Here is a 26,852-nt window from a genome sequence, read left to right as displayed (position 1 = left end):
AACCGTATAAGCAAATGCAACACTATACGATACTACTTATACTGAGCAATTAATATCATTTTGTCTCATCACCAGCTGAAGATATTAATTTCATCTGCCATATTTCCAGAGCTCTGTACACAAAAACTAACAGACGCTTTAACAAAAAATGTAGTAGCACTTATCAACCACACTATTGTACTTGCCTTCAATGCGCTATCCAATATTCATACCAGTTTGAAATTACAACTGTTACATCTACTGCAATGTGACAACAAATTTTGAGCATTAAAACTATTCCTTTTTATGCTATCAAATTACACACTCTATCATTACAGCTGCTTAACAAATACATAAAATGTCAACTTACGGAAATCTCTGTGGTCTTGGGTTTGGAGATGTGCTTTGGTGTGCTGTGGCAGCCAAAAGGAGGTCCCGAAATTGCAAGTCTGACAATTACTTGCTAGTGGGGGGATCCAAGTCGAGGCTTTTTCACACCCAGAATCCACACACATCCAGTCACACCACTGTGAGGATGAAGAGCTCAACCTCTCAACTCAAAGGTTCAATATGGAGTGCACCGATTTTCCCTCACACAACTCTCTCCTAAACACAGGACTGCACACACCCCAAAAAACTTAACCAATTATCTCCTACCCTGCCAAGTAACCTAGCAACTGAAAAACACTTTAATTACCGCATTCCTATGCCTATATCAACTGTGCACAGCCCCAGCACAGCTAGCTAAAACACCTGACTGAGACTTTGTTAAAATTGGCCAAGCGCGGAGACCTACTACAGCACTAGGCTGAACAAGAGAGAATGCAAATGAGTATGCCATGCCAGAGTGAGGTTAAGACAAGCAGTAAAAATGCAAATGAATCTACCTTGCCAGAGTGAGCTTAGGGAACAGGGTGACAATTCGCCCCCTCCTTAAGAAAATTTTCCGGGAAAATTTTTACCAGTTCAAAATGAAAAGGATCGGTAATTCATGGCCAACGTCTGTTTCTACATATATACAACGAGATGCAAATTCTGCACGGTAATTCTTTATATATACACACTGTCAATTACCGAGCATACTTACAGTTAATTTCATTTTCCTTCTCTGCAACAAATTGGGAGAAAATAAGATTTATTCTTTCTTCCTTTGTAACATTTTCTGCATCTGAAATGGAAGAAAATTCTTTGTTAGATCAAAATGAAAAGAAAATAATTAATATTTTAACCATCTACATGGGCTCAGTTCTGCTTCTGTTCCTGCAGAAAGGTAGAAATTTAATCGAGTTAATATAATTTCCTGCAAAAGAAAACAAAATGCTGAAATTAGTATACCAGCCTTCCTGCTGAAAATGCAATATATCATAATTTCAATAGTACATCTGTCAGTGCCAATCCCCCCTTTTTTTGTTTTACTCCAGACGACTCAAGAAATCTGCGCCTACATTGTCTTTACCCTTAATGGCCTCTATCCGAAATCTGTATGGTTGAAGAGCCAATGCCCAACGAAGAATCCTGGCGTTGGCGACCTTTGACCGTCGTATTGCCAAAAGAGGGTAATGGTCAACTTCAAGCACAAATTCCCTGCCGTATAGGTAGGTCTCAAATTTGAGCACTGCCCAGACAACTGCTAGACATTCTTTCTCGATAGTAGAGTAGGCTCTCTCTCTAGCTAAGAGTTTCTTACTAGCGTAGGCTGTGGGAAACTTTTGACCTTCATGTTCCTGTAGCAGCATGGCTCCAATGCCTGTATCTGAGGCATCAGTACGTAGAGTGAATGTCCTGTTGACATCTGGGAGATGAAGGATGGGTTGGCTTGACAACTTCAGCTTCAAGGTATTGAATGCTTTGTCCTGCGGCTCACCCCATCTGATGAGATTGGGTTCTCCCTTTTTTGTCAGATCTGTCAGGGGTACAGCTATAGCTGCATAGTTCGGCACAAATCTGCGGTAATATCCCGCCAATCCTAAGAAGGATCGAAGCTGCTTCTTGGTTTCTGGTCTCGTAGCCTGTTGAATCTGGGCAATCTTGTCCTGATTTGGTTGTACTGTGCCTCTGCCCACGTGATGACCCAAGAAGTCTAGTTCTGCAAAGCCCACAAAACACTTAGCAGGTTTTGCCTTCAAGTTTACTGCTCGCAGTCGTACCAACACAGCGTGGAGCGTCCTACAATGTTCCTCCCAAGTTGGGGTATGAATCAAAATGTCATCGATGAAATTGTCCACATTTGGCATTCCCCGAAGAGCAGTTCTCATAATTCTGCTAAAACTAGCGGGAGCATTTACTAGTCCGAAGGGCATTGTAGTGAACTGATACAGTCCGTCATGGGTTATAAAAGCCGTAAGGGGCTTAGCCTGTTGTGATAATGGCACTTGCCAATATCCTTTGGTGAGGTCAATTTTGGAAAAGTAACGATCACCAGCCAACTTGGCAAAAATTTCCTCCTGGTCCGGGATCGGCTCTGAATCAATGACCGTAGCTGAATTGAGTTTCCTGAAATCACAACAAAAGCGGTTTGACCCGTCCTTTTTCTTGACCAGTACGATGGGTGATGCATAAGGCGATGAAGACTGTTCAATGACGCCTAAATCCATCATTTCTTTAATCTCATCCTTAACGACCTGTCGAAGAGCATGCGGTAAGGGGTATGGTTTACTGCGAATTGGTTCACTATGAGTGAGTTTTATGTCGTGTTCACCAGCACTCGTTACCCCTGGAACATCAGTTAGTACATCTTCGAATTCACACAGTAACGACGATACCTGACGACGCTGTTCATCAGTTAAATTTGTGTCAACATTAACATCATCTACACCTTGAGTACGCTTGGTAGTTGGAATGTGAAGCAGCTGTTCGTTGGACATCCCCTGATAGGACACATCGCCATCTTCACTGACGTCTTCTTCCTCGACAACAGAGACTGAGGCTACTTCAAATGGAGCACCAACATCTGGAACATCATCCCTGTGAACATAGAGCTTCAACAAATTAGCATGAAATGTGGTGATCCTACTTCCTAGATCAATGCGATAATCAAGCTTCCCAACAGTACCAACAACTCGAAATGGGCCCTTCCAATGCATGAGGAGTTTGTTGCTGTCCGTGGGGAGGAGCACCAAAACCTCATCTCCGACCTTGAAGGAACGCTGCCTAGCCTTGCGATTATAGTTCCGTCTATACTTTTCATGCGACTTCAGCAGCTCCTGTCGGGCGATGTCACAAGTTTTCTCCATCCTTTCTTTCAGATCTAGCACATACTGATACGTAGATTTGGTATCCGCTTCCGTGTCATCCTGGGTCCACAACTCCTTAACAATCATGAGGGGTCCTCTCACAACTCTACCATAAAGTAGCTCAAATGGTGCAAAGCCTGTGCTGTCCTGTGGTGTTTCTCGGTATGCAAACAGCAATGCATCAATGTAACGGTCCCAATCAGTAGGGCGTTCCTCACACATCTTGTTTAGCATGCGTTTGAGTGTACCATTGAATTTTTCAACTAGGCCATTGCATTGTGGGTGATATGGTGTTGTAGTCACATGACGAATCGACAGCAACCTGCTAACTTCCCGCATTACGTCTGAAGTAAACTGCGATCCTCTGTCGGTGAGCATCTCTTTTGGGAAACCAACCCGCGAGTAAATGCTAAGTAACGCTTCTGCTACCGATGAGGTGTCAATGTTTCGAAGTGGCACCGCTTCCGGGTAGCGCGTTGCGTAATCTACCAATGTCAGGATATATCGATGACCACGTGATGATACTGGCTTTATCGGACCAACGATGTCGATGGCGACTCGGTGAAATGGTTCATCGATGATCGGGGTTGTTCCCAGCGGAATCTTCGTCACTCTACCCTTCGGAATAGCACGTTGACATGCGTCGCACGATCTGCAGAACCTTTGGACATCAGCCTGCACACCTGGCCAAAAAAAATGAGCAAGGATCTTGTCACTTGTCTTATTTGAACCTAGGTGACCACCCATAATGGACTCATGTGCTAACTGAAGAATGTTTTTCCTGAGTTTTTCCGGAACAACCAATTGATCTATCTTATCTTCCGAGTTTCTAGTCATGGAATAAAATTCCCTGTACAACAATCCATCTTTGAATACAAACTTCGACTTACTACCGTTTCTACTTTCTTTCACTGTACCCGACATAGCATGTTGCCGAAGTTTATCTAGTGTAGGATCAGCCTTCTGTTCACGTCGGAAATCATCTGGTGTGACGTTTGACACCTGGCCTGGTACCTTCAGTGCCCTCAGTGGTTTGCTCTTGTCTTCCTTCTGCTGTCTAGTCTCAACTGCCTCCAGCAATTCTACCGGTTTCCACTGGCAGTCAGGATCTCCTGGATTACGGACGCCTTGTACATTACCAAGTATCAAGGGATATACTGGGTTACTCATGCACAATACATCTAACTCCCCTACAAAATATGGAGTGTCAACTCTTACTCTGGCCACTTGAAATCTTCGTGTAGTTCCGTCGATCAGAATGCAAGTCCGCCATTCGTCTGTCATCTGCTGTGGTTGGACCAACTCTGTTCTGATGACTGCCGTTGAACATCCGCTGTCGCGAAGAACTTGAACTGGCTTTCCGTTGACGTGTCCTTCCGCAACCGGCATCTTGCGAACCGGTTTGGCTCCGCAGGCTGCGCTCATCACTGGAAATTCCATACTACGTTCCTCCATCTGGACCACCCTATCACAAGAGAAACATGAATCAATTAGTAAACAGCCTTGTTCATATTGATTACCAGGATTTCTAACTTGTGTATTGAATTGACCTGCATCATAATTATAATCATCAGAACGAAGTTCTCCTGTCGCCTGGACATCTGATTCATTCGGCGCCAGTGCACCACTGTCTGGTCCGCTTGGATGTGGAGAGTCACCGTTCGATGCACTCACACCTGCAGCCAGCCTCTCTGGGGGCTTGTTCCTGCGGTAGCAGTTACGGGCAATGTGACCGATCCTGCCGCATATGTGGCATCCTGGACGCTTGGAAGCCTCATTCCTCTGCCCTGTGCTTGCTCCTGCCTGTGAACCTGGTGTGGTGCGAAAGTTAGAAGAATTTGAAGTTAAAGGACTGGCTTTTGCTGGGGTCTTCCCACCTTGTGCTAACTGCCAACCCGATCTGGCATCTAAGAAGCGATCAGCTACTTTTGACAATTGTTCCAAATTTCTAGGTTTGTTTTCTCTAATGAAGATAGACATTTCACGTGAACAACTTTTGTGAAACTGTTCAGTCAACATCAATTCGAGTAATTCATTATAACTCTTTTTTGAGCCTGCAAGTGACAACCACTTTTCAGCATACACCCGCATCCTATGCACAAACTGGCTGGCGGTTTCACCTGCCTCCGGTTTTGCACTGCGCAATTTTCTCCTGAAACCCTCACTCGTCAAATCATATCGCTTAAGCAACGCCGCCTTAACAGCTTCATAGTCTCCAGCCTCTTCATCGGTTATCCTCGCGTATGTGTCGAGTGCTTTCCCAGTGAGGAGTGCGCTTAAATTGATGGCCCACGAGGACTGTGGCCAAGATTGCGCGCGAGCATAGCGCTCGAACCTATTTAGGTAGGTGTCTAGATTATCTTTTGCTTCGTCAAAAGTTGGTAATTTTGGTGGTCTTACGTGCGGTTCAGAACTACCATTACCACTATTCCCCTTCTCCCGTTCCAAGTCTAACTTCAACTGAGTTAATTCCTGTTCTCTTTTAACTCTCTCTCGTTCCTCAGCACGCTCTTCCCTAGCTCGTTTTTGTTCCTCTGCAATAAATTCTCTCAACTCACTACCACTCAAGCCTATGGATTCCCCAATGCGATGCAATTTTTCAATCTCCATTGTGAGATTAGACACCAAAAGTTTAACAAAACAGGGACAACTTACAATCTGTATCGCTGCGGCACCCGATCAGCACATGTCCAACTCTCCATGACCAATCATAAACCTGTATACAATGACAATTCCAAGAATGTATGTTACATATCAAAATCAAACATCATTTATAAATGAGGATTTCACCATGATACACAGTAATAATAACCCTGAATCCTAAATACAACAGTTACTTATACTTTAACAGAGGGGTCCCTTCGTGGTCGCCAAAATGTCACTTGATTGTTGCCAATTGAGTATCGACTAAACAATTCAGTGAAGTTTGTTCAATATCGCAAAAAAAAAAAGAACCTGTCTATTACGAACTTTAGTACAAAAAGGGCACAACTTCAAAGAATCAAACCAGTCAAACTTTGGATAAGTTTCAAACAGTCAATTAACTTGGTTTTTAATATAATATACCTTTCCCTTCAAATATTCAAAAACGTATACTATCAATACAATAATCACAGTCAAATGTACTATTTTGGTTTACAACATAGGCCGTATTTTCATTATAAATTTGATGGTTTTGTGGTTTTGCAACAGTTTCAATGTCCACAAATCCTACAATATATTTTAATTAACTTGACCTAAAACCTAAGGTGCACCAATAAAATGATACCGACTTTACATGGGGGCGGAAGGTACAGCTCCGCGATGGGGGAGATCACGCGTGAGTAATCGTGGTGATAGAGTTCGTCGGCGAGTCGTAATCAATGACGAGGTCGTGGTCGAGGATAAGCGAGGTCGTTCGGGACCAATTTGCCGAAAGCGTGGAGTTCGAGGAGTTAACAGTCTTGGCCAATGGCCGGCGTCTACGAAGAAGACATGGAGCTTTATACTTAGCCCAGCTAAGTTTGTAGTAAGACGAGGAACGGGATGACTGTATAAAAGTATACCAAAATGCTTTCTAAAAAGTGTTCGTAACATTCTCATATACAATTACTGTTGCTTTACAGGGAAACCACTTAACCATCATTATATAATTATAAACAATTCACTTTACGGTCATTTACTGTGTCTGTATAACAATTGTTTTTATTTTTTTTTTTGGAAAACCACTTGCCAAATACGAACGTAAAAAGTGGACTCAATCTGAAGTGTCAATTCACACAGAAGGCGGACACATTTTAAAGTGTCAAATAACATAAAAACTATTGTTTACACCGATTATATTCAATTGATACATGAAAAAAAAAACCTTATGAGTACAACCGTATAAGCAAATGCAACACTATACGATACTACTTATACTGAGCAATTAATATCATTTTGTCTCATCACCAGCTGAAGATATTAATTTCATCTGCCATATTTCCAGAGCTCTGTACACAAAAACTAACAGACGCTTTAACAAAAAATGTAGTAGCACTTATCAACCACACTATTGTACTTGCCTTCAATGCGCTATCCAATATTCATACCAGTTTGAAATTACAACTGTTACATCTACTGCAATGTGACAACAAATTTTGAGCATTAAAACTATTCCTTTTTATGCTATCAAATTACACACTCTATCATTACAGCTGCTTAACAAATACATAAAATGTCAACTTACGGAAATCTCTGTGGTCTTGGGTTTGGAGATGTGCTTTGGTGTGCTGTGGCAGCCAAAAGGAGGTCCCGAAATTGCAAGTCTGACAATTACTTGCTAGTGGGGGGATCCAAGTCGAGGCTTTTTCACACCCAGAATCCACACACATCCAGTCACACCACTGTGAGGATGAAGAGCTCAACCTCTCAACTCAAAGGTTCAATATGGAGTGCACCGATTTTCCCTCACACAACTCTCTCCTAAACACAGGACTGCACACACCCCAAAAAACTTAACCAATTATCTCCTACCCTGCCAAGTAACCTAGCAACTGAAAAACACTTTAATTACCGCATTCCTATGCCTATATCAACTGTGCACAGCCCCAGCACAGCTAGCTAAAACACCTGACTGAGACTTTGTTAAAATTGGCCAAGCGCGGAGACCTACTACAGCACTAGGCTGAACAAGAGAGAATGCAAATGAGTATGCCATGCCAGAGTGAGGTTAAGACAAGCAGTAAAAATGCAAATGAATCTACCTTGCCAGAGTGAGCTTAGGGAACAGGGTGACACTCTTTAACATTAAGTTGAGATTTTCATAGAGTGGTTTCTAGTTATCTCGCAAGAAGTTAAAAGCTAAATCCTCACCTCAACCGATGCTATTATTAATTATACCATCCCTTTAAGACTCTTGGGAGCTGGTCAGCTTCTTGAAAAACTCCGATTAAAGACATTCCGTTTCTCACAGAGAGGTGTAAATCTTTAACGATGCGCAAAGTAGCCCTCCATCTCAAGCTCCGCCAAGTCACTTTGCATGATTAGATAATCGATACTTAACCCAAAAGCCCAGGCGACGACGCTTACATTCGGGCTACTGCGTGGCGTCACACGAAATTATTCAGACAACAAAGAGATACGTAGTGGGCACAGAAAACAATCCTTGACCAGATTACTTTTGAGACGTTTCCATTAGGGAAGCCAATTTTATTAGAAATATTTTCGTAGTCAGCTTTGTTTATTTTTCTCAATTTACTACGCAGCCATTAAACAGGTTTATAGCCTTGCATGCATGGTTCCCACTAATATTCAGTCACCGTCTAGGCGTAATGGCAGGCGCAACCATTACTGAAACTATACCCCACAATATGTTACACTTTCTTTTCTTCACGTCAATAGGCTAATAAGTCAGAATAAATTATATATAAATATATATGGAGATAGAAAAAAGAAGGAGAAAGAAAGCAAGAGAGAGACAGAAGAAGAGAATCTGCTAATCCTTTTTCTTTAGTCGCCATGCCAGTTATGAACTCATAACATCTTAAACGACTGATCAAGGACGCAGTGTGAAATTGTCGCCCCGCCCTTTTGGCGCACAAAAAGTGTGAATCTGAGAAGGAGGGCTTCATATTTCCGTTTTTGCATATTTCTTCATTGAAATAGGATACGCAGGATGGACTGCACAACACAACTGATGAAGCTGTACAGTGTTTTGCGCACTAATCGGAGTGGCGTCCGCGTTGATATTAAAGTTGTCGATCTGTGACCCGGAAAATATGACTGCTGTGAGATGCGGAGTGGAATCGAACTCATCTAGTTTGGCAATTAGCGCCATTTCCTGGGGCGAAAGTGATGGAGGCATATAACTCAAGAACGCGTCGACGCGTGAAGGGAATTTCGAATTCGGAACTCAGGATCTTTTAAACTTGTTTTCTGTTAAGTGGTGGAGTAAAAACGCCGTCATCAATTTTGAACCGCTGCTCCGTTTTGTGAAAGTTCATGACGACAAAGAAGTACATTTAATGATCAGAAAGTGACTGAAACAATATCATTATTTGCACCTCAAAGGGACCTCAAACAACCTATTAAGTGGTTGCTGTTTAATGTAAATTCAAGATAATTTGTTTAATGATACGTCTACAGAAATTATGTTAAACCAAATTGTTGTGTCACCTTTATTTGCAGTGCATTATCTCCGCAAATTGTTGTGTCATCTTTATTTGCAGTGTATTACTTCCGCAAGAGTTACTTACTTTTGTCACGATGAATCAATGTTCTTAATTCGTAATTCTACTAATTAACCAACTGATACACACTCTATGACATCATGTTTCAAACAATCTTTTGTTACGTCGGAGGTATATTGTTGATATGCATTCACAGTAGCTGTACCCTTTTCTGCTCGTGGACATTCCTGCCTGTAATTTTGAATAGTTTGCATCACTATCAACAACAACAAAAATGACAACAGAAAAATTGTGCCTTGTAAGAGGGCCTTGAAAGTCCAATGACAGTCCAACCTCCACGTTGATGAGTAGAGTAATATCAATATGTATATATATATATCATATATATATATATATATATATATATATATATATATATATATATATATATATATATTTATATATGTATATGGCAAATTGTCATCAAAATTGATATGAATATGAGATATTATCATTGAATTTCAAAGTTTCCAACCTTCACTGTCCAGCGATATATTCAAATTAGATAAACTGATAAGATCATCATCTTACGATTTACCCAGTTGTTTGTGCATAATGTAGGCCTGCTATAAAGTATAGCGTTTTTAGTCGATGATTTAGGAAACTGTAACCGCTTTCCTCATAAGCAAGTTATAGTCATCGTTGCGAGGTTATTACAGTATTGTCTGACATTAAGTGGGGGAGGGGGAGTGCCCTACAGCACTTCGCCCATCTCCCGCAATCCTAGCAGAAGACTTTCCCACTTCTCCCACTTTTCTCTTGTCCTTGTTGCTTTAAATCTGCATTCCTTTGGATTTAAATTTACTCATCATGACGATTATTTCCTTTTCCTCTCAGAGCCTAGAACATTCCAATGATGATAAATTCAACATTATCTGAAAGTATGCTGTTGTTGCTCACTCCGTAATGAATCACCAAAGCAAGAGAAATTGTTTGTTCGTGGAAATAAATAATGTGCAACATTATCAATTAAGGCGTAATCAAAAAGAGTAAGCCTCATCGTGGCTGTAATGAACATGACGCATTTCATGGCTGTCATGCGCTTCTACGTCTGCATGTATTCATCTATCAGTATTGACAAGCTCGATTGTATTTGTTTGTTTGTTTGTTTGTTTGTTTTTTTACAGAGAGTTTTGGTGATATTCACCAATATTCTACCTTGCACATTTTGAATTTTAATGCATACTCCATTGAGCACAAGAAATATTCAATAATATCATTCCCATGTCGTGATGGCCATCGTCCAGTAGACGGAACGAGCACAACGTGTAAATGACCGTTAGATCACAGGCGGAATGTCACCTCACGTCTAAATGTATTACTTTCTGAGAATTTATACGTTCGTAGGAGTCATTTACCTCCCGCCGAAATTGGAATGGGCTTTGTTTGATTTGATATTGCAAAAGGGGGAAAAAGCCTCAGTCAAAACGAAAGATGAAAAAAAAAACAACAAAAAAACAAGGAAATACTAAATTGCGAGAGAATAAAGAGAGGGTCAGAGATATAGGGCCTAGGTATGTTATAAAAATAGAAATAATTTTCAAAAGTACTAAGTATCGGAAGAAGGGGGGGGGGGGAAGCCTTGAAATAAAAGTGTTGCAATAATTGAAAAGGGGAGGGAGGAAAAGAGAGATGGGGTCATGATTGGCTTTAGTCAATCTTTGTCTATGTTTACATAAATATAAGACTGTACTATTAATGTATAATGATAACATATAGCCCCTAAAGCTGGATCCAGATATCCAGAGTATATGTATATATGATTATATATATATATATTTACATATATATATATATATATATATATATATATATATATATATATACATACATACGTGTGTGTGTGTGTGTGTGCGGTGTGTGTGTGTGTGTGTGTGTGTGTGTGTGTGTGTGTGTGTGTGTGCATGTCTCTTTAGCTGTGTGTCGGTATGTTAAAAGTGTAGGTATTGTAATAATGAGAATGACCCCAACCTCCTCTGTTGGATAACATTCGCAGTTTGTTTTAAACAAATAGGGACGAAATAGAGTAGTGCCGATCCGAATAAGAATTGGACGATGGAGGAAAGATAAATAGAATAAGGACATACATTTTAACAGAGGAGGAAGAGAAAGAAAGAAAGAGAAATAGAGGTAGAGAAATCGGCGTCTTTTTATGGAAATGTCAGGAATCTTGAGAAGTCGTTCACTGTGAAAGGGTGCGCGTTGATAACGGGCCAAGAGCGCCGTTTAGAATTGCATCGGTCCTTTTCGCCGCTGCCTGAATGAACGCTCCGGCTGCAGTGCGCCCGTGTGGCCGTTCGCTGGAACGTACTTGATTTGCTTCTGGGAGTAGGCCATACGCACAGTGGAGTGTTTACCGAACTGATCTTAATCTTTCAACCTGTTTCTTCTCCAGTGTGTTGAAATTATCAACAGGGACGGTGGGGAGGGGGGGGGGGAGTGGGGTAGTTGCGCTCCCCCATACATTGGCTTTAAAAAAAAAAATCGAAAAAACCAAACACACACACACGTAGAAACCAATGACTTCCGAGGGTTCTGCCTCGAGATTTTCCCGTCGAAGGGAGGGGGATACTAATCCTTAACCCCCCCCCCCCGTCTACAGACCCCCTCTCCTACACACACATATAAAAAAAAATAATGATAATGATAAAAATGTTCTGCGGCTCCTGATCATCCACGTATTGCATGTTCGCCGTTTCAAGCTCACCGCAAGAAGGCACGCCTATCGAGTTAAAAAGACGATGTATAGGGCCCACTCAACACGCCTGAGACAAGGGCTTTTTTTGTCACAGATCTCCACCCCCCCCCCCTTCCTGACATACCCACATAAACCATCGGAACGGGAACCTTCCAGCATTCACACTGCACCATGGTCCTCTAATTATGATATCTAAATGATGTATACAGCGGTACCGCTGGCGTGTTAAAGGTATTGTTTGATGTGAGGATTTAGCTTTTAACTTTTGCAAGATACTTGGAAACCACTTTATGAAATAAAAAAAAACATAGTTTATTTGATGAAAATCGTTTTGAAATGACTGAGATATCAAAAAACAAAGTATAAAACAAAACAATCCTAATAAAAGGTGGGTCCCATCTTTTATTAGGACTACTTTGATTTGGATATTTCAGTCGTTTCAAACCCAAGTTTCATCAGATAAACTTTGAATTCGTCTTAGAATTATATGCTCTTTCATATTTCAGAAGAGGTTTTGCATTATCTAAAAAATCATCATAAAAAAGGTTCGAAACCTGATGCTCCATCTTCGTCGAAACTATACTATCCCTTTAAACTTTTTCAGCGTTTATCGTTGGAGGAGAATGGAGACGGGGTCACCCCCAAAACCCGACATCCACGAGTCATACAGCGGATGTGTCTGGTCTGAGTCCGACAGAGTAGGCAAACAAGGCCCACGAGTCTGACACTAGGCGAAAAAGGCTCATAAGACCGACACTGCTTTCATTAAAAAAAAAAAAAAAATGTCCCGTGATGTAATGTCGGTCTCGTGGGTCTTGTTTGCCTAGTGTCGAACTCATGGGCCTTTTTTGCCTAGTGACAGGCTCGTGGGCCATTCTTGCCTAGTGTAGAGCTCGTAGCTTTATAACTCTTGGGCTGTATGGCTCGTGGGTGTCGGACTCGTGACGTTCACCCAATGAGACATGTCTTCCTCTAGGTGACCAGAAGTTGCTATAAGTAATTCTGAAAATATTTATCAATCTAGATACATTAATAAACTTAATCTTGATGGGTAATCATAAAGGTGATGATGTTCTATCCATAAGTGTGAAATAGCATTTTATCTCAAAACAATCAATCTGTTCACATGAGTTAAGATGTACTTTAGCACTAGAAGTTATGTTATGTTATGCGGCTGAGTGTCGGTAATCTGCAAAATTGTTTCTCTTAAAATGATTTTCTTCTTTTGTTTCTTTTTCTTCTCCTTCTTCATTTCGTCTTCTTTTTCCTCTTCTCATTCTTTCCTTTCTCCTCATTTTTCTTTTTCTTCTTTCAGTGGTAAATGTACTGGGCAAATGACGGGGCCTGTAGTTATGTAGTTGACACAATTATGCCTCATTCTCCACTTTTTGAAACCACGACTTTTTAATAGATAAAAATGTGGTTGACATCTAACGCCTATCAGTAAATGTTTTTAATAACACCTAGCAATTAACATCTGCACATTTCTCTCCATCTCTCTCTCTCTCTCTCACGCACTCACACTCACACACCTTCTGTGGAACTGATCTGAGCAATGATTGCATGATTCATCATTTTATCGAATTCTACTGGTGACTCTAATTGCTATTTTAAATAGATTAGATTTCATACCATCAGGTTCAGGTTTTTTACAAAGTAAAATCAATCTACGGATCAGGTGCCCGAAAAGATAATGATTTGTTAACACCGTTATCGCAATTGCAGGTCAGTCAGGTCAACCCTTTACACCCCTGGCATGTATAGGGCAGCGACGAATGCTCTCCACCCGTCTCTGTTGCTGGCCATCCTCTGGAGAGAGGCCCAGGACAGTCTGCGGTCTGATATTTCACCCTCTACTGTTCTTCTCCATGTCTGCTTGGGTCTGCCACGTCTTCTCCATGTCTGCTTGGGTCTGCCACGTCTTCCTTTTCCCTTCAGGTTCCAACGAAGACCCACTCTAATAGGAATGGAGTTTGCATCCATTCGTAAGACATGTCCATCCATCTCCATCTCTTTCTGGTGATTAAGGCCTCCAGGTCCTCAGTGCGGCACTGCAAGAAGAGGTTGCAGTTGGATATCTTGTTGGGCCAATAAATGCGCAGGATTCTGCACAAGCATGTGTTGTGGAATGCCGACAGTTTGCCAGCATCGCATCTGGTCATTCGCAAGCATTCAGATCCGTGCATAAGGGTTGACAGCACACATCTATTGTATAATTTCATTTTGGTTTTCAGGATGTACTGCTGTGATTTCCAGATGTTGTTATAATACTTCCGATAACGTGTCTTACCTTAGTCAGTCTGTTTCTGATGTCAGTTTCTGCTCCACCATCCTTCCGTACTATGCTGCTCAGGTACGTGAACTGGTTCTGAGCTGGGCAGGTCGACACCATAGACCTTGACTGGAGTTGGGTTATTAGTATTAAGAATCGTTGTTTCAGTTTCCTTTTGGTTCACATCCTATCCAACCTGACCTCCAAATGTAGACAGACAATTAGTCTTCTCTTGGATGTTACCTATGATGCGAATGTGACAGCGGAGTCAGATCATCTGCAAAGTCCAGGTCATCCAACATGGAGAAGAGAGTCCAGCGGATTCCTTTCTGTGATCCCTCCATTGTACGTCTCATCGTCCAGTCAATGACCATGTTAAACAAAATGGCAGACATCACACATCCCTGCCTCACGCCTGTTTCCACCTTGAAGTAAAGCTTGCTGTTTCCAACAGTGCAGGAAAGTTTTTCTTTTGTAAAAACTTTCTTTTGATGAGCTGCTTATTTTGGTTGGAATTCCAAAATGTCGCAGTATTTGCCAAAGACTGTATCTGTAGATGCTGCCGAAGACTTTTTCAATGAAGTTGACATACAGTGTTCATTGCCATTCTGTGCACTGTTCAATGATGTTGCGTGATGTGAAGATCTGGTCGATGCAACCCCTGTTTTTTCTGAACCCTGCTTGATCTGGACTAAGAGCTCCGTCCACAGGATCTGACACACGTTGCACAATGATCTTTGCCAGGATTTCAGCACTCAAACCATCACCTCCAGGGGCTTTATTATTCTTCAATGTCTTATTGGCTGCAGTAATTTCTTTTCTACTTGGGGTTTCAGTGCTGATGTCCAAATCATTCTCTGCTGCTTCTATAACTGGTGTTTCTTCAGGTGTAGCTCTTTTCAGTAGTTCTTTGAAATATTCCGTCCATCTTTTCTCTATTTGTCTTTCTGTATTGAGGATCTTACCCTGATTATCTTTAATTCGTTTATTTCCATGGGTTTGGCACTTACCGCAAATATGCTTGGTAATTTTATATAGAGCTCTCCTTGTTCCCTTACTTCTCTGCGCTGCAGCTTCTGCTTCTGAAGCCAGGCTATCCAAAAATTCCCTTTTATCCTTCTCGACTGTTTTCACTTTCCTGCGTATTTCATTTTAGTCCTGCTAATATATTTCCTTCATCCGAATTGATTGATTTTGGCATCCATCATTTTCTTCTTACTTTTCTCTTTCATTGCTGTCCATGTATTCCCACGCCTGTATCCAATTCATGTCTGACTGCTCTCGGAAAACATAGTCTCTACTTCTTTCCATATACTGTGTCAATATTTCCTGTGTCGGCTTCTTCAATTTCTAAGTCTTGTGATGCTTGGAACCTGTTTCTCAGTTCTAATGTGAAAGGTGACTTTTACTTTTGGACCTCTCCAATCTGTCAGTGTCAAATCGTTTTCTTGGAGTTTGATGTCTATCTACCCTCTTAAAGGTCCTGTTTACCTTTGGGAACAGTGATTTAAAAATATTCAAGATATCACATTTGATGCATATGTATGTGTAGGTCTGTTGTACCACAAAACATCCTACTATATAAAATTTTTGCAATACAGCCTAAAATATAAGGAGATATCAGTATTTTTCTCATTAAACCATAACTGTAGACGGTTTAGTCTGAAGACATTTTTACTATAACTATTGTTCACATGTTGTGTATTTAACAATACTTAACATCTATTACATGGATTCAAATTTTTTCGGTGGTTGTTTCTATCCTAAACTCACATCTTACAAATATAACAAAGCACTAATGCTGGATTGTTGTTTCATCTGCAAAATGGTAAATTATGCCTTTAAGCTTCAGCTTGATATTTGCCAGAACAAGACAGTGATGGTCACTGCCAACATCAACTGCTCCTCTCCTACCTATCACATCCTGTAGGGATCTCTTCCATGTGCCACTGATGAGCAGGTAGTCGATTTTAGTTCTTATCTCTTTTGTTAGGAGAGTACCAAGATAGCTTGTGAATTTCCCTGTGAGCAGAGTGCTCCTCCGATGACCAGATTGCTCAGGGCGCAAAAGTTTGCCAACCTCTCCCCCATTTTCGTTCATTTTAGTTCATCGCAATTGCACTTTCCTCGATAAAGGTTTTCTTTAGGGGATTAGGAACACATTCCAGCTTGCTGGATGGTACTTGTACATGTATTGCGAAGATTTTGTAGACGCCCCCCCCCCCCCCAAAAAAAGACAAAAATATGCAAGAATGTCAGTGTCTCCTTGCGTATTTTTATTTCTTGCATTTCTTTCATCATCCAGTCTGTTCTTATTGTGTCAGTAGTCAAGTTAGTATACGAGCTTCAAGCGTGGTATACGCTGCTGTTAACTATTGGTAATAATGTTGTTTGACACTAATAAACTAGTCAGCAACAGTAATGGGGCAATGTGGTATACAGTATCCACTACTTACGACTCTTGACTTTCAAACGGAAGTCGCACGCACGAATCCCGCCAATCGTTTATAAAGGCCCTGTCACACCCTTCCGGGTAAAAAGCTACGCGGGCTTGTTGCGAGTAGGGATTTTCCAACACGCAGGAGAATTTTCTGCGGGCGGACAAGGATGTTGGCGAGTTCGTACTTGCGTCTTACCTGCTAGACGCCTACTATTTACCTGCTACTTACGTGTATTCCGTGTGACCTGCGTGAGAGCTTCGAAACCGATCCATTTTCAGTTACGAGCGACATACGGGGACTGCGAAGTACCTGCGTTACAGCTGCGAAGTACCTGCGTGGGAGTTGCCTGCGAGGTGCTGCCGCTAAGGGCCTCCTACTGGTGTTCTTCGTGTACCTCTGAGGGCAAACCTCCGCGACTCACCCGGAACGAGTTTTGAGGCTTGCCCGGAGAAGTGTGACAGGGCCTTAATGGCCTTCTTGACCCAAGTTTGCATCGCTCGAATAATGATAATGACGATAAGGTTCCTCTAGAACAACAGTGACAACAAGGAAAGAGCTACCATGAGAGGTAGATATTACTACATTAATGCAATCGTTGGCAGATGTAGTAAATTAGCAAAACGCGAATCTGCAGAATATAACTTGTACACAAACTTTCTTGATAATATATATTCAGGTGGGAATTTCGTCCACTGGCTGTTGACAAAATGACGAGAAATCGTTCTATTGAATTTAACCTCGTTGTGGAAATGGAGGATTGACCTTTGTCCCCATTCATACTGTCGTCAGTGGCCCTACACGTGACCTTCACAGTTTCGCGAGGAGGCAGTAATCGGTGTCACACATACAGTAGAGGGGAGTTACAACTTACTGAATCGCGGCTTCTCATTTTACAGCTACAATGGCAACTGCAAGCAACCGAGGTGACAACGGAATATTTCTTTTGTGCCTTCTGTGTTTTCTAATGATATACCTTTTACTATACCTTCACTATAAAATTCTCTTTTTTCTTCCCGCTTTATATGATAATTTTATTCTTGTCTTTTTCCATACATGCATGTGTCACAGTATTTTACTCCTACTTCCATTTTCACGCAGAGGGAATTCCCGAAAGTGATGAATCCATCTTTTCCTTCGAAGTGCCTTTGTGTGTAAAAGAGACATGCCACGAATATCGTGGTGTAGTTATGCCAAACATCTCGTCCCCTCGCGCCTTAAAGGCTTTGGAAAACTTTAAAGTGCGGCCAGATGATGTCTTTCTCGTCACCTATCCAAAGTCGGGTAAGTAAGTTTGATAAATGTTTCTAAATCGTCCTGTCCTAATCGCGCCTTTGCGATTGCTTTAAGACGCCTTATGATACACGAAAATACTTAGTATATCGGCTTAGGAAAGAGAAGTAATTAATAATTGTCATAGCGGCATTAGAGTTATACGACAATCATGCTCTCCCCGTGTGGCGCAATATGGCGACTTGGTATATACTTCATGAATGCATACGTAATTATATTCACATAAACACTTAAGATAAACAATATATATATATATATATATATATATATATATATATATATGTATGTATAGTGTGCGAAGAAAAGCATTCGTGGACGTAGCTAGTGAATGCTCTTCTTCTCGCACTGAATATAAATAATGAAGGAGCTACACTGGTGCTGTAAATGGTCGAGACCCCTTCTCGCATTCTCTCTCTCTCTCCCTCTCTCTCTCTCTCTCTCTCTCTCTCTCTCTATATATATATATATATGAAAACAAACAAAGGGAAAACTGACCAGAAACGAATGATTTATTACTGACAACTTTGAGCATATTTGCCAGCTCAAAGTCCGGGCTCAAAGTTCATTCATTTTGTGTTTCATCCAAATATTTCCCTTATATTCGACGCAAAACGTACTATAGGAGATGATAAAATCATTATATTTCCTCTGTATTCTATCATCATGAGATCAAAGAGAAAATCTAACCAAAGCTTTCATCTTTCTTTGCCCAATCAGGTACCACGTGGATGCAGCACATACTGCTGCTAACTCATCATGAGGGGGATGTATCCAAATTGGACGAGGACCATATAATTCAGATGGTACCCTTTTTAGATATGGTTGATATCTTTAATCATACCGATGTGAGTACTCAATACCGTGAATTTAATTTTTTTTCACATTTTTGTATACAGAAAAGTTTATGGCGGTGCTCTCCAGAATAAATAGTTTGATTTAAGACAGAATATTAGAAAATATATTGGAAAAACTGGAGACGAGGCATCCCAAAAGAGTGTTCACAGTGTTCACAAAATAAGTCGGTTATGTGAAAACGCTCGAATTTAACAATGTGAATGGATGATTTCACACTGTGGTGTGGTTTTCACAGTGTGTTCACATTTAATGTTTTATTTCACACTGTGAATCGGTGATTCACAATGTGTTCATAGTGTTAAAACCCTCGAATGTAACATGATGGTGTGTTCACACTACGTTTCACATTGTGTTTCACACTGTGAAACATTGTGATCTTTCCAGCAGAGATTCCATTGTCAAGGAGACAGGGAAACAAAAAAAAAATCTTTTTTTTTTTGGGGGGGGGGGGGGCGTGAATGTTGACAGCAAAAGAAAGTATTTGAATGGCAACAACAATACGTCGACTGAATTAAATGGTCATGATGATGGTAAGGATGGTAAATGCAGCTGTTGATAATCATGCAGTCAACACGCACATTGCTCGCGCTGCTTAGGTCCATCCATTTTTCATTGAAAATGTCTTAACCAGGAAATTTGCTTTCCTCGTTATGGCAAGCATAATAATATTGTTTTTAATGATACGTGTCAATCAATTTCACTGTATCGTCATTTCATTTGCATTCCACGTTACATTTGTGTTCTGTTGATAAGGTAAAATAGATTTAGATTTGAATTCGAATTAAGTTTAAATTGAACCTCTATCATCTGCTGGCATGATGGTTCGAAGGAAAATTGCTTGAGTTTCTTTATTTCTATAACTATAAGATAATTTGGGGGAAATTCTCCATGATTTCTAGCAGATATTAATTTCCTTACCGAAAATGGCCTTCACAGATCTGTGTAAAGTGGAGTCAATTCTTGTCAATAATTATCATCATGATGATATAGATGTGTCAATTGAAACCGAACGAGGTAGCGCGCAATGTATGCGGACATGCGCTCTTTTAATACCAGCGCAGCAAAGCTCCAGCGATGGCAGACGTAGTGAGCGAGATGCCGTCTCCACGTATCTTGAAGTCGCATTGCCGGTTGTCATGGCTACCCGAGGACATCCGAAAGGACGAACCCAAAGCCAAGGTCATCTACGTGGCGCGAAACCCCAAGGATACCGCCGTGTCTGTCTTTCACTATTGTCGTTTCGTACGCAGTCTTCCATCCTACGACTCTTGGGAGGTCTTTTTCGAAGAATTCATCGCTGAAAGAGGTTAGGATAAACGTGGGAAGAAAATAGATTAGTCACAGTATCATCAGGGAGGTGTTACAGATGGATAATGAACTTCTGCTCTCCGTCAGTCGGTAAAAAAGCCTCGGCACACTAAGCACGGTAACGGCAACCGTCCGGTTTTTTGCTATGGTGCGCCTATAAAGGAGCAATGTCTGGTTCTGTTGTCAAAAATCAATTACATGGTGCAAAATCACCCAAAACTTTATTCTTATGTCAAAATCAAGAGCAAGAACATCAACACTTGAAGATTTATTTTGTATTATAAAATGGGTTCAAGAATGTAGCCAATTGGAAGCGCTGAAATGAGTCACGTGTGCGTGCATTAATTTCTTCAGGTATGCACTAAGAAGAGTCTCTCTTCCACCTCCCTGGCCTGACTTACGTCACAATGTTTACACTAGCAGTGCGCACTCAATCAGTTGTTACAAGTGCGTCACGCGCTACTATACGCGCTGTCAATCCTGTAAACAACTGAGTTATATAGTTCGGGCCGCGGGCTGCCACAACAGCCGGCGGCCTTTCTTGTGCATAACAGTACGTGGCGTATGTATACTCTTATACGTACGTACCTGTACAGTACTTATGTGCGGGATTTCCGAGTGCGACGTGCGTAAATGTTTGGGACGAACTTCGGACATCTTGACTTTTTAGCGAGTGCTACATGTAGCTGACTGGTATTGACCCACAAAGGTATGTGAATATACTGTTAGTTTTCGACCCATTTTATAAAACAAATGATGCACAGGATTATTTCGTGGCGTTAGTGAAGGTGCGGCGCACTCTCGAGTATTGACAACGGTTGCAAACATGCACTCGGCTGCGCCTCGTGCATGTCGCACCATTGTCAATACTCTCGAGCGCGCCGCACCTTCACTAACACACTCTATCCTGTGCATCATTTGTATATAAACAAACTTATTAGCGGGGAAGTGATGTTGCAACAGAACGAGACATGGTTCCTTTTGGCGCACCGCTGCAAAAAAACAAACAAACAAACAAACAAACAAACAAACAAACAAAAACCCGGACCGTTGCCGTTCCCGTGCTCCGTGTGCCATGTCCTTTAGTTATGCCCGGCACTGCTGCTGAGAAGTTATGCCCCAAAAGAGCGGATCAGTTATCAGGACTAGCGCACTCACAGCAGAAAATACTTCCCCTGCTGCAGTTCGCTCTCTCTTTCGATGTCCTAGCAGCAGTGAATGTGTGTGCTTCAAATAGGAGCAGCGAATCCGAATGCACTGAAAACACACACACACACACACACACACACACACACACACACAAAAAAAAAAAAACCGGTAGAAAAACACGGTGGAACACTCAGATCAAATATGGCGGAATAAAAGTTAGAAACTAACATGCGCGAATGTGAGTATCAAGGAGTGATATTATCTTATTTTAGAGGACATAATTTTCGTTTTATGTCTATTCGCACGATACGGAAATGCTTATCGATATCTTTGAATTCTTTCCTTGATTTTTGTAGATAAATTCTACTATCTCATTCATATTTTGTGTTGAAATATAGCTTGCAATTTTTGATGAAATGTGAAACATTTTCTTCTTGACCGAATTTCGTCTTGGAGCTAGAGCAGCGCCGAGCATGACTTCAAAGCGAAGAGGAGTGTTAGACATCCATTGTCATGATTGTAATGTTTTAGAATCCAAACATTTGCATGGACTACGAAGAGTTGTCACTCCATCTATAACATCTCCCTGCTATCATAATGCTCTTTAAATATCAGTGACTTAGAAAACTTCAATGAATATTTGACTTTTCAGGCAAATTGTCTCATTATCAGTGAAGAGTTCTTTTGATCAGAAACATGCGCTGTGCCATAAAGCCACAAACTTGTACGTCATGTTCGTATTTCTCCATTCATAACGTTGATTTTTTTTTTTTTTAGAGTGGCCAGGGCTGCCTCCACATAGCTACTTGCTTAGCTTGCAAGTAAGTCCAGATGAAGAATAAACCTTTTGTCCTACGATATTAGTACAATATTAGGCAGTTATAAATGTTAATTTAACGTTCATGCATGCATCAATGCTGTGATATGACACAATTATTTTGAACAAATAGCTTCACATGTATATGTTCATATATTATTGTATTACATTGTATATTTTATTTTCCTTGAACTTGTATTAAAAAAAAGTGATATTGAAATAAAGTTGGATTTGAATTTGATTTGAAAAAAAAAAGAGTAATGACAGACAAACTTTCGAAAAGAAATTTAGATAGGGAATGACAGAAACTCCTCGTGAGGTGTACAATTTAAAACCCATCGATTTTGCTGTTGGTTTTATTTTCCTAAGCTCCCCAAGGGTCGTGGTTTGAGAATGTGCTCCCATGGTGGGAGAGACGCAACTACCCCAACGTGCTCTTCCTCAAGTACGAAGACATGAAGAAGGTATTTGTTTTTAAAGACTTCAAATTTGTAGTTTTCCTTTCCAAGGGAAGCAGGCAGCCTACAACTACAGGCTTAATAATAGATATGCACGTCAACCACCCCACTACGCAACTCCCTCCCCGCCCCAAGACACAAACGTTAAAACTATCATACCGGTCATATACGTGTGTGGAGCAGAATGACATTAAAACCCAGAGCAAGTTGAAGAAAAGATATTTCAATAACTCAATATGGCATAATACAAACATGCATTTCATACCCTGAAAAGAGTATCAAAATGAATAAAGCTTGCACTTCACTGTATAACTGCTCTTCGCTACTGGAATTGGATCTCCCAAGCACTGTTATACTCGTTGAAACAATGCTATACAAAATACACAAAAGTGTCTGTACAAATAAACTACGCATAAAAGTCTACGTGGGTTTTTTTTTTTTTTCTCTCTCTCTCTCTCTTTCTATGACGTAGTTAGGTGTCGACGATACCAAACATGGAATAAGCACGCTAATAATCCTATTGTCTGTTCTAGGATCTCCGTGGAACAGTTGAACGAGTGGCGCGCTTCATTGGCAAATCCCTCTCTGATGACGTCATCAATCGCATTGTGGAGGCCTCCACTTTTGGCGCGATGAAGAAAAGCAAAAGTGCGAACCCAGACTTTTTCGTGCCCAAAGTGGGTCGTGCTCAGAAGGAGCAGGAAAAGAAGAGTTCGTCGTCCTTCATGCGGAAAGGTATTAATGGAACATTCTGTGTCATTACTGCCAGCCATGTGAATTCAATGTTCTGGAGGCAGAATATGACGTCACAAATGGCAATTCACGAAAGTGTTACTTGTTTTAAATCCTTGTATGTGTATGTAGTTGTGTGTGTGTGTGTGGGGGGGGGGGGCACGCGTAAAAGTATATCAAAATGGTAACGAAAAAAGAGTAACAGGAAAATGGACACAGCCTTCAACAATACGACTTTCTTATCTTGTTTGGCGACGTACGTTCACTGCAAAACATCGGTGTTAGATTTAACACCACGGGTGTTATATCTAACACCGATCAAGTGTCAGTAGAGGACCACACCCACAGGTGTAGAAAGTATGTTGTGATGGTGTTGAAAAGTGTTCACCTGGCACTTTATGGTGTTAATTTGACACTGCAGCGGGTGATATTTTTTGACACTGCGCTGGTGTTAATTCAACAATGACACCGCATGGTGTTGATTTGATATTGTTGTTGTTAATGTCAATGGTATAACACCCGTCCAGCTTCAATAGGAGATCACACCAACTGGTGCTACTGTGATGTTAATGTGTTCACACATTTTTTTTTTTTCAGAAATCAAGTACATTATGGGAAAATTCTTCATCGTCTTGTTGAAATTGAAAATCAACAAGAAAAACAGTAACTAAAAAACTATTCAAAAAACAATTCTATATATTTTGAAGTGACACCCGGAGGTGTTGATCTAACATCACAAATGAGCACCGAAAATTTAACACCAGCTCGGTGTTTCATAATTACCACCGGACTTTTTGCAGTGTATGTTGCCAAAATGAATCGGGCTAGCAAAGCAAAGCGACCATTATCATAGTATAACGTTTTCTGGCTTCGCCACTACAATCTTAATAAAGCAGGTCTTCGGAGAGAAGAGCGCCGTTGACATAAGAAGGTGATATTTTAACGTTGATATTGATGTGAAGTGTTGCGTCATAATATTCAAGAGTTTACTTAATGCAACTTCTTAAAACTGTTCTCGCATTAACACAGGGAGTTGATAAGGCTTCTGTCTCTCAGTCAAGACATCTCTTCATCAATGATATCTGCTGCCATTGTCTGATTACTGATAAAACCTTATGATATTTTTTGTTTTGTTTTGACAGGTGTTGTAGGCGACTGGAAAAATTACTTCACGGAAGACCAGAGCCGACGGTTTGACGAACTCTACACAGAGAAAATGAGGGGCTATGGGCTTGAATTTCAATTCGAATGAAATTCCAGGCAACAGATTTGAATAGATATAGATTTGAACATAGATTTGAATAACTTTGATATCATGAAGTATCATTTAATATGATATCATAACATAGATTTGAATAACTTCAATATCATGATGTATCATTTGATACATACATATACATTTTCTTTCATCGTATACGTTTAAATAAAAAAAAAAATTATAGGTTTGACCGAAACATGGTTGACTCCCAATACAAGTCATTTATTTTCTATAACCGGTTTTGATTTCGTGTACAGAAATAGAAAAGAAAGAATGGGTGGTGGCGAGGGTTTATATATCTCGAACAAATTTGAATATTCTATCCACGAAGAACTGAATGTCATGACTGATGTAGTTAAATCTCTTTTTGTTGAAATGGTAAACCCCAATGAGAAAAACATATTTATTGGAGTTGTTTACACACCCCCTGGATCGAATCCGAATGATTTTTTTATTGTATGTACAAAATTTAATGCAGAATTCTATTTTTACAAATAAACATGTATATTTAATTGGTGATTTTAATACTGATCTCATGACATGTAACTCCCAACATATTTCCCAAGAATTTGTAGAAACCTTAATGTGTGTTTCTTTATTACCGTTAATTTCTAAGCCCACCCGTGTTACTGACCGATCAGCCACTTTAATAGATTATATATATATATATATATATATATATATATATATACATATATATATACATATATACATATATATATATATATATATACATATATACATATATATATACATATATACATATATATATATATATATATATATATACATATATACATATATATATATATATATATATATATATATATATATATACATATATACATATATATATATATATATATATTTTTTTTTTTTTTTTTTTTTTTTGGTAACATTCTCCCAATTCCCGAGTCTGGTATTGTTTTATCCGACATTTCTGATCATAATTCTATATTTACACAAGTGCCAGTTAAGTTAACTCCTAGGCAAAATAATTATCAGAGACGTCGTAAGATTACGTCCAATAATCTTATTGATTTGTAAAATAGTTTAAAAGATATTGATTGGTCTTTTGTATACAATAGTACCGATCTTGATTTGTGTTATCATTATTTCATGAAAATTATCACTTCTAAAATTGATGAACATATTCCGTTTTGTACAAGGAAAAGTAGTTACAAAAGAACTCCAAGACTCCCGTGGGTAACCAAATCACTTTTAAGATCGCCTAATAAAAAAAAGAAATATATATATATATATATATATATATATATATATTTGTTTTATAAGTATAGGAGCAACCCCACAGACAAAAATAGACAAAAATATGTGAATTATAAAAACACGCTTATTAATTTATTGCGTTTACAAAAGAGCAAATTTTGTGTTAACCAGATAATGAAATATAAAAACGATATGACGAATATTTGGAAAATAATAAAAGATGTTATGAATACATCTAATGATGTATCTAGTATTTCAGAAGTACGATGGGGTAATACCTCGAGCAATGTACCTGCTGGCATGGCCGAAATTTTTAATGATTTTTTTTTTTGTGTGTGTGTGTGTGTTTTTTTTTTTTGTTTGGTTTTTTTTTTTTTTTTTTTGCATTGATTGGGAAAAATCTATCACAAAATATCCCTTCATCTAATAAAGTAGTTTATGATTTTTTAGATATACCTAATCCTAAAACTATATTTTTGGACCCCACGTATAATGAAGAAATTGATATTATTTATAATTTGAAGGAAGGGAAAAGCCCAGGTTGCGATGGAATCGATAATTATTTGTTGAAAAATATAATTCCTCAAATAATAGATCCTTTAGTACATATTATTAATTTATCGCTTATGACTGGGCTTGTACCAAATCAGATGAAGGCTGCCAAAGTTATGCCTATACATAAGAAAGGGGAGAAGAATGATGTCAATAATTACAGACCAATATCGTTATTAACTTCCAAAATTTTGGAAAAATAGTATATATCCAAACTGTCAATATTTTTGTTATATGAGTAATATATTTACGAATTTTCAATTTGGATTCAGAGAAAATCACACCACCACCCACGCTTTACTTACCTTTGTGGAAAAGATTACACATGCACTTGATACATTTTCGAATACAATAGGCATCTTCCTGGACTTTTCAAAGGCTTTTGATACGATTAA

The 26,852-nt window shown here is 39.8% G+C and overlaps 2 protein-coding genes across 2 annotated transcripts; one reads left to right on the top strand and one right to left on the bottom strand.

The window, feature by feature from the left end:
• Positions 1 to 1,391: 1,391 nt before the first annotated feature.
• LOC140235335 (uncharacterized) lies at positions 1,392 to 5,822 on the bottom strand. Its single transcript, XM_072315362.1, has 2 exons — positions 5,333 to 5,822; positions 1,392 to 5,023 (listed from the first exon to the last, which is right to left on the bottom strand). The coding sequence occupies exons 1-2, from the start codon at positions 5,820 to 5,822 to the stop codon at positions 1,392 to 1,394; spliced, it is 4,122 nt and encodes a 1,373-aa protein (XP_072171463.1).
• Positions 5,823 to 17,372: 11,550 nt separating this feature from the next.
• On the top strand, positions 17,373 to 24,695 carry LOC140235334 (sulfotransferase 1A1-like). The gene is made up of 7 exons (XM_072315361.1): positions 17,373 to 17,379; positions 17,910 to 18,092; positions 18,819 to 18,946; positions 20,013 to 20,262; positions 22,600 to 22,694; positions 23,222 to 23,423; positions 24,563 to 24,695. Exons 1-7 carry the CDS (start codon positions 17,373 to 17,375, stop codon positions 24,670 to 24,672), a joined length of 975 nt encoding a protein of 324 aa, XP_072171462.1. The 3' UTR covers positions 24,673 to 24,695.
• Positions 24,696 to 26,852: the final 2,157 nt, after the last annotated feature.

The sequence above is a fragment of the Diadema setosum genome, chromosome 11 (genome assembly GCF_964275005.1).
Source record: "Diadema setosum chromosome 11, eeDiaSeto1, whole genome shotgun sequence".
NCBI lineage: Eukaryota > Metazoa > Echinodermata > Echinoidea > Diadematoida > Diadematidae > Diadema > Diadema setosum.
Note: the sequence above shows the minus strand (reverse complement) of the source record. Positions and strands in the feature narration are given on the sequence as shown.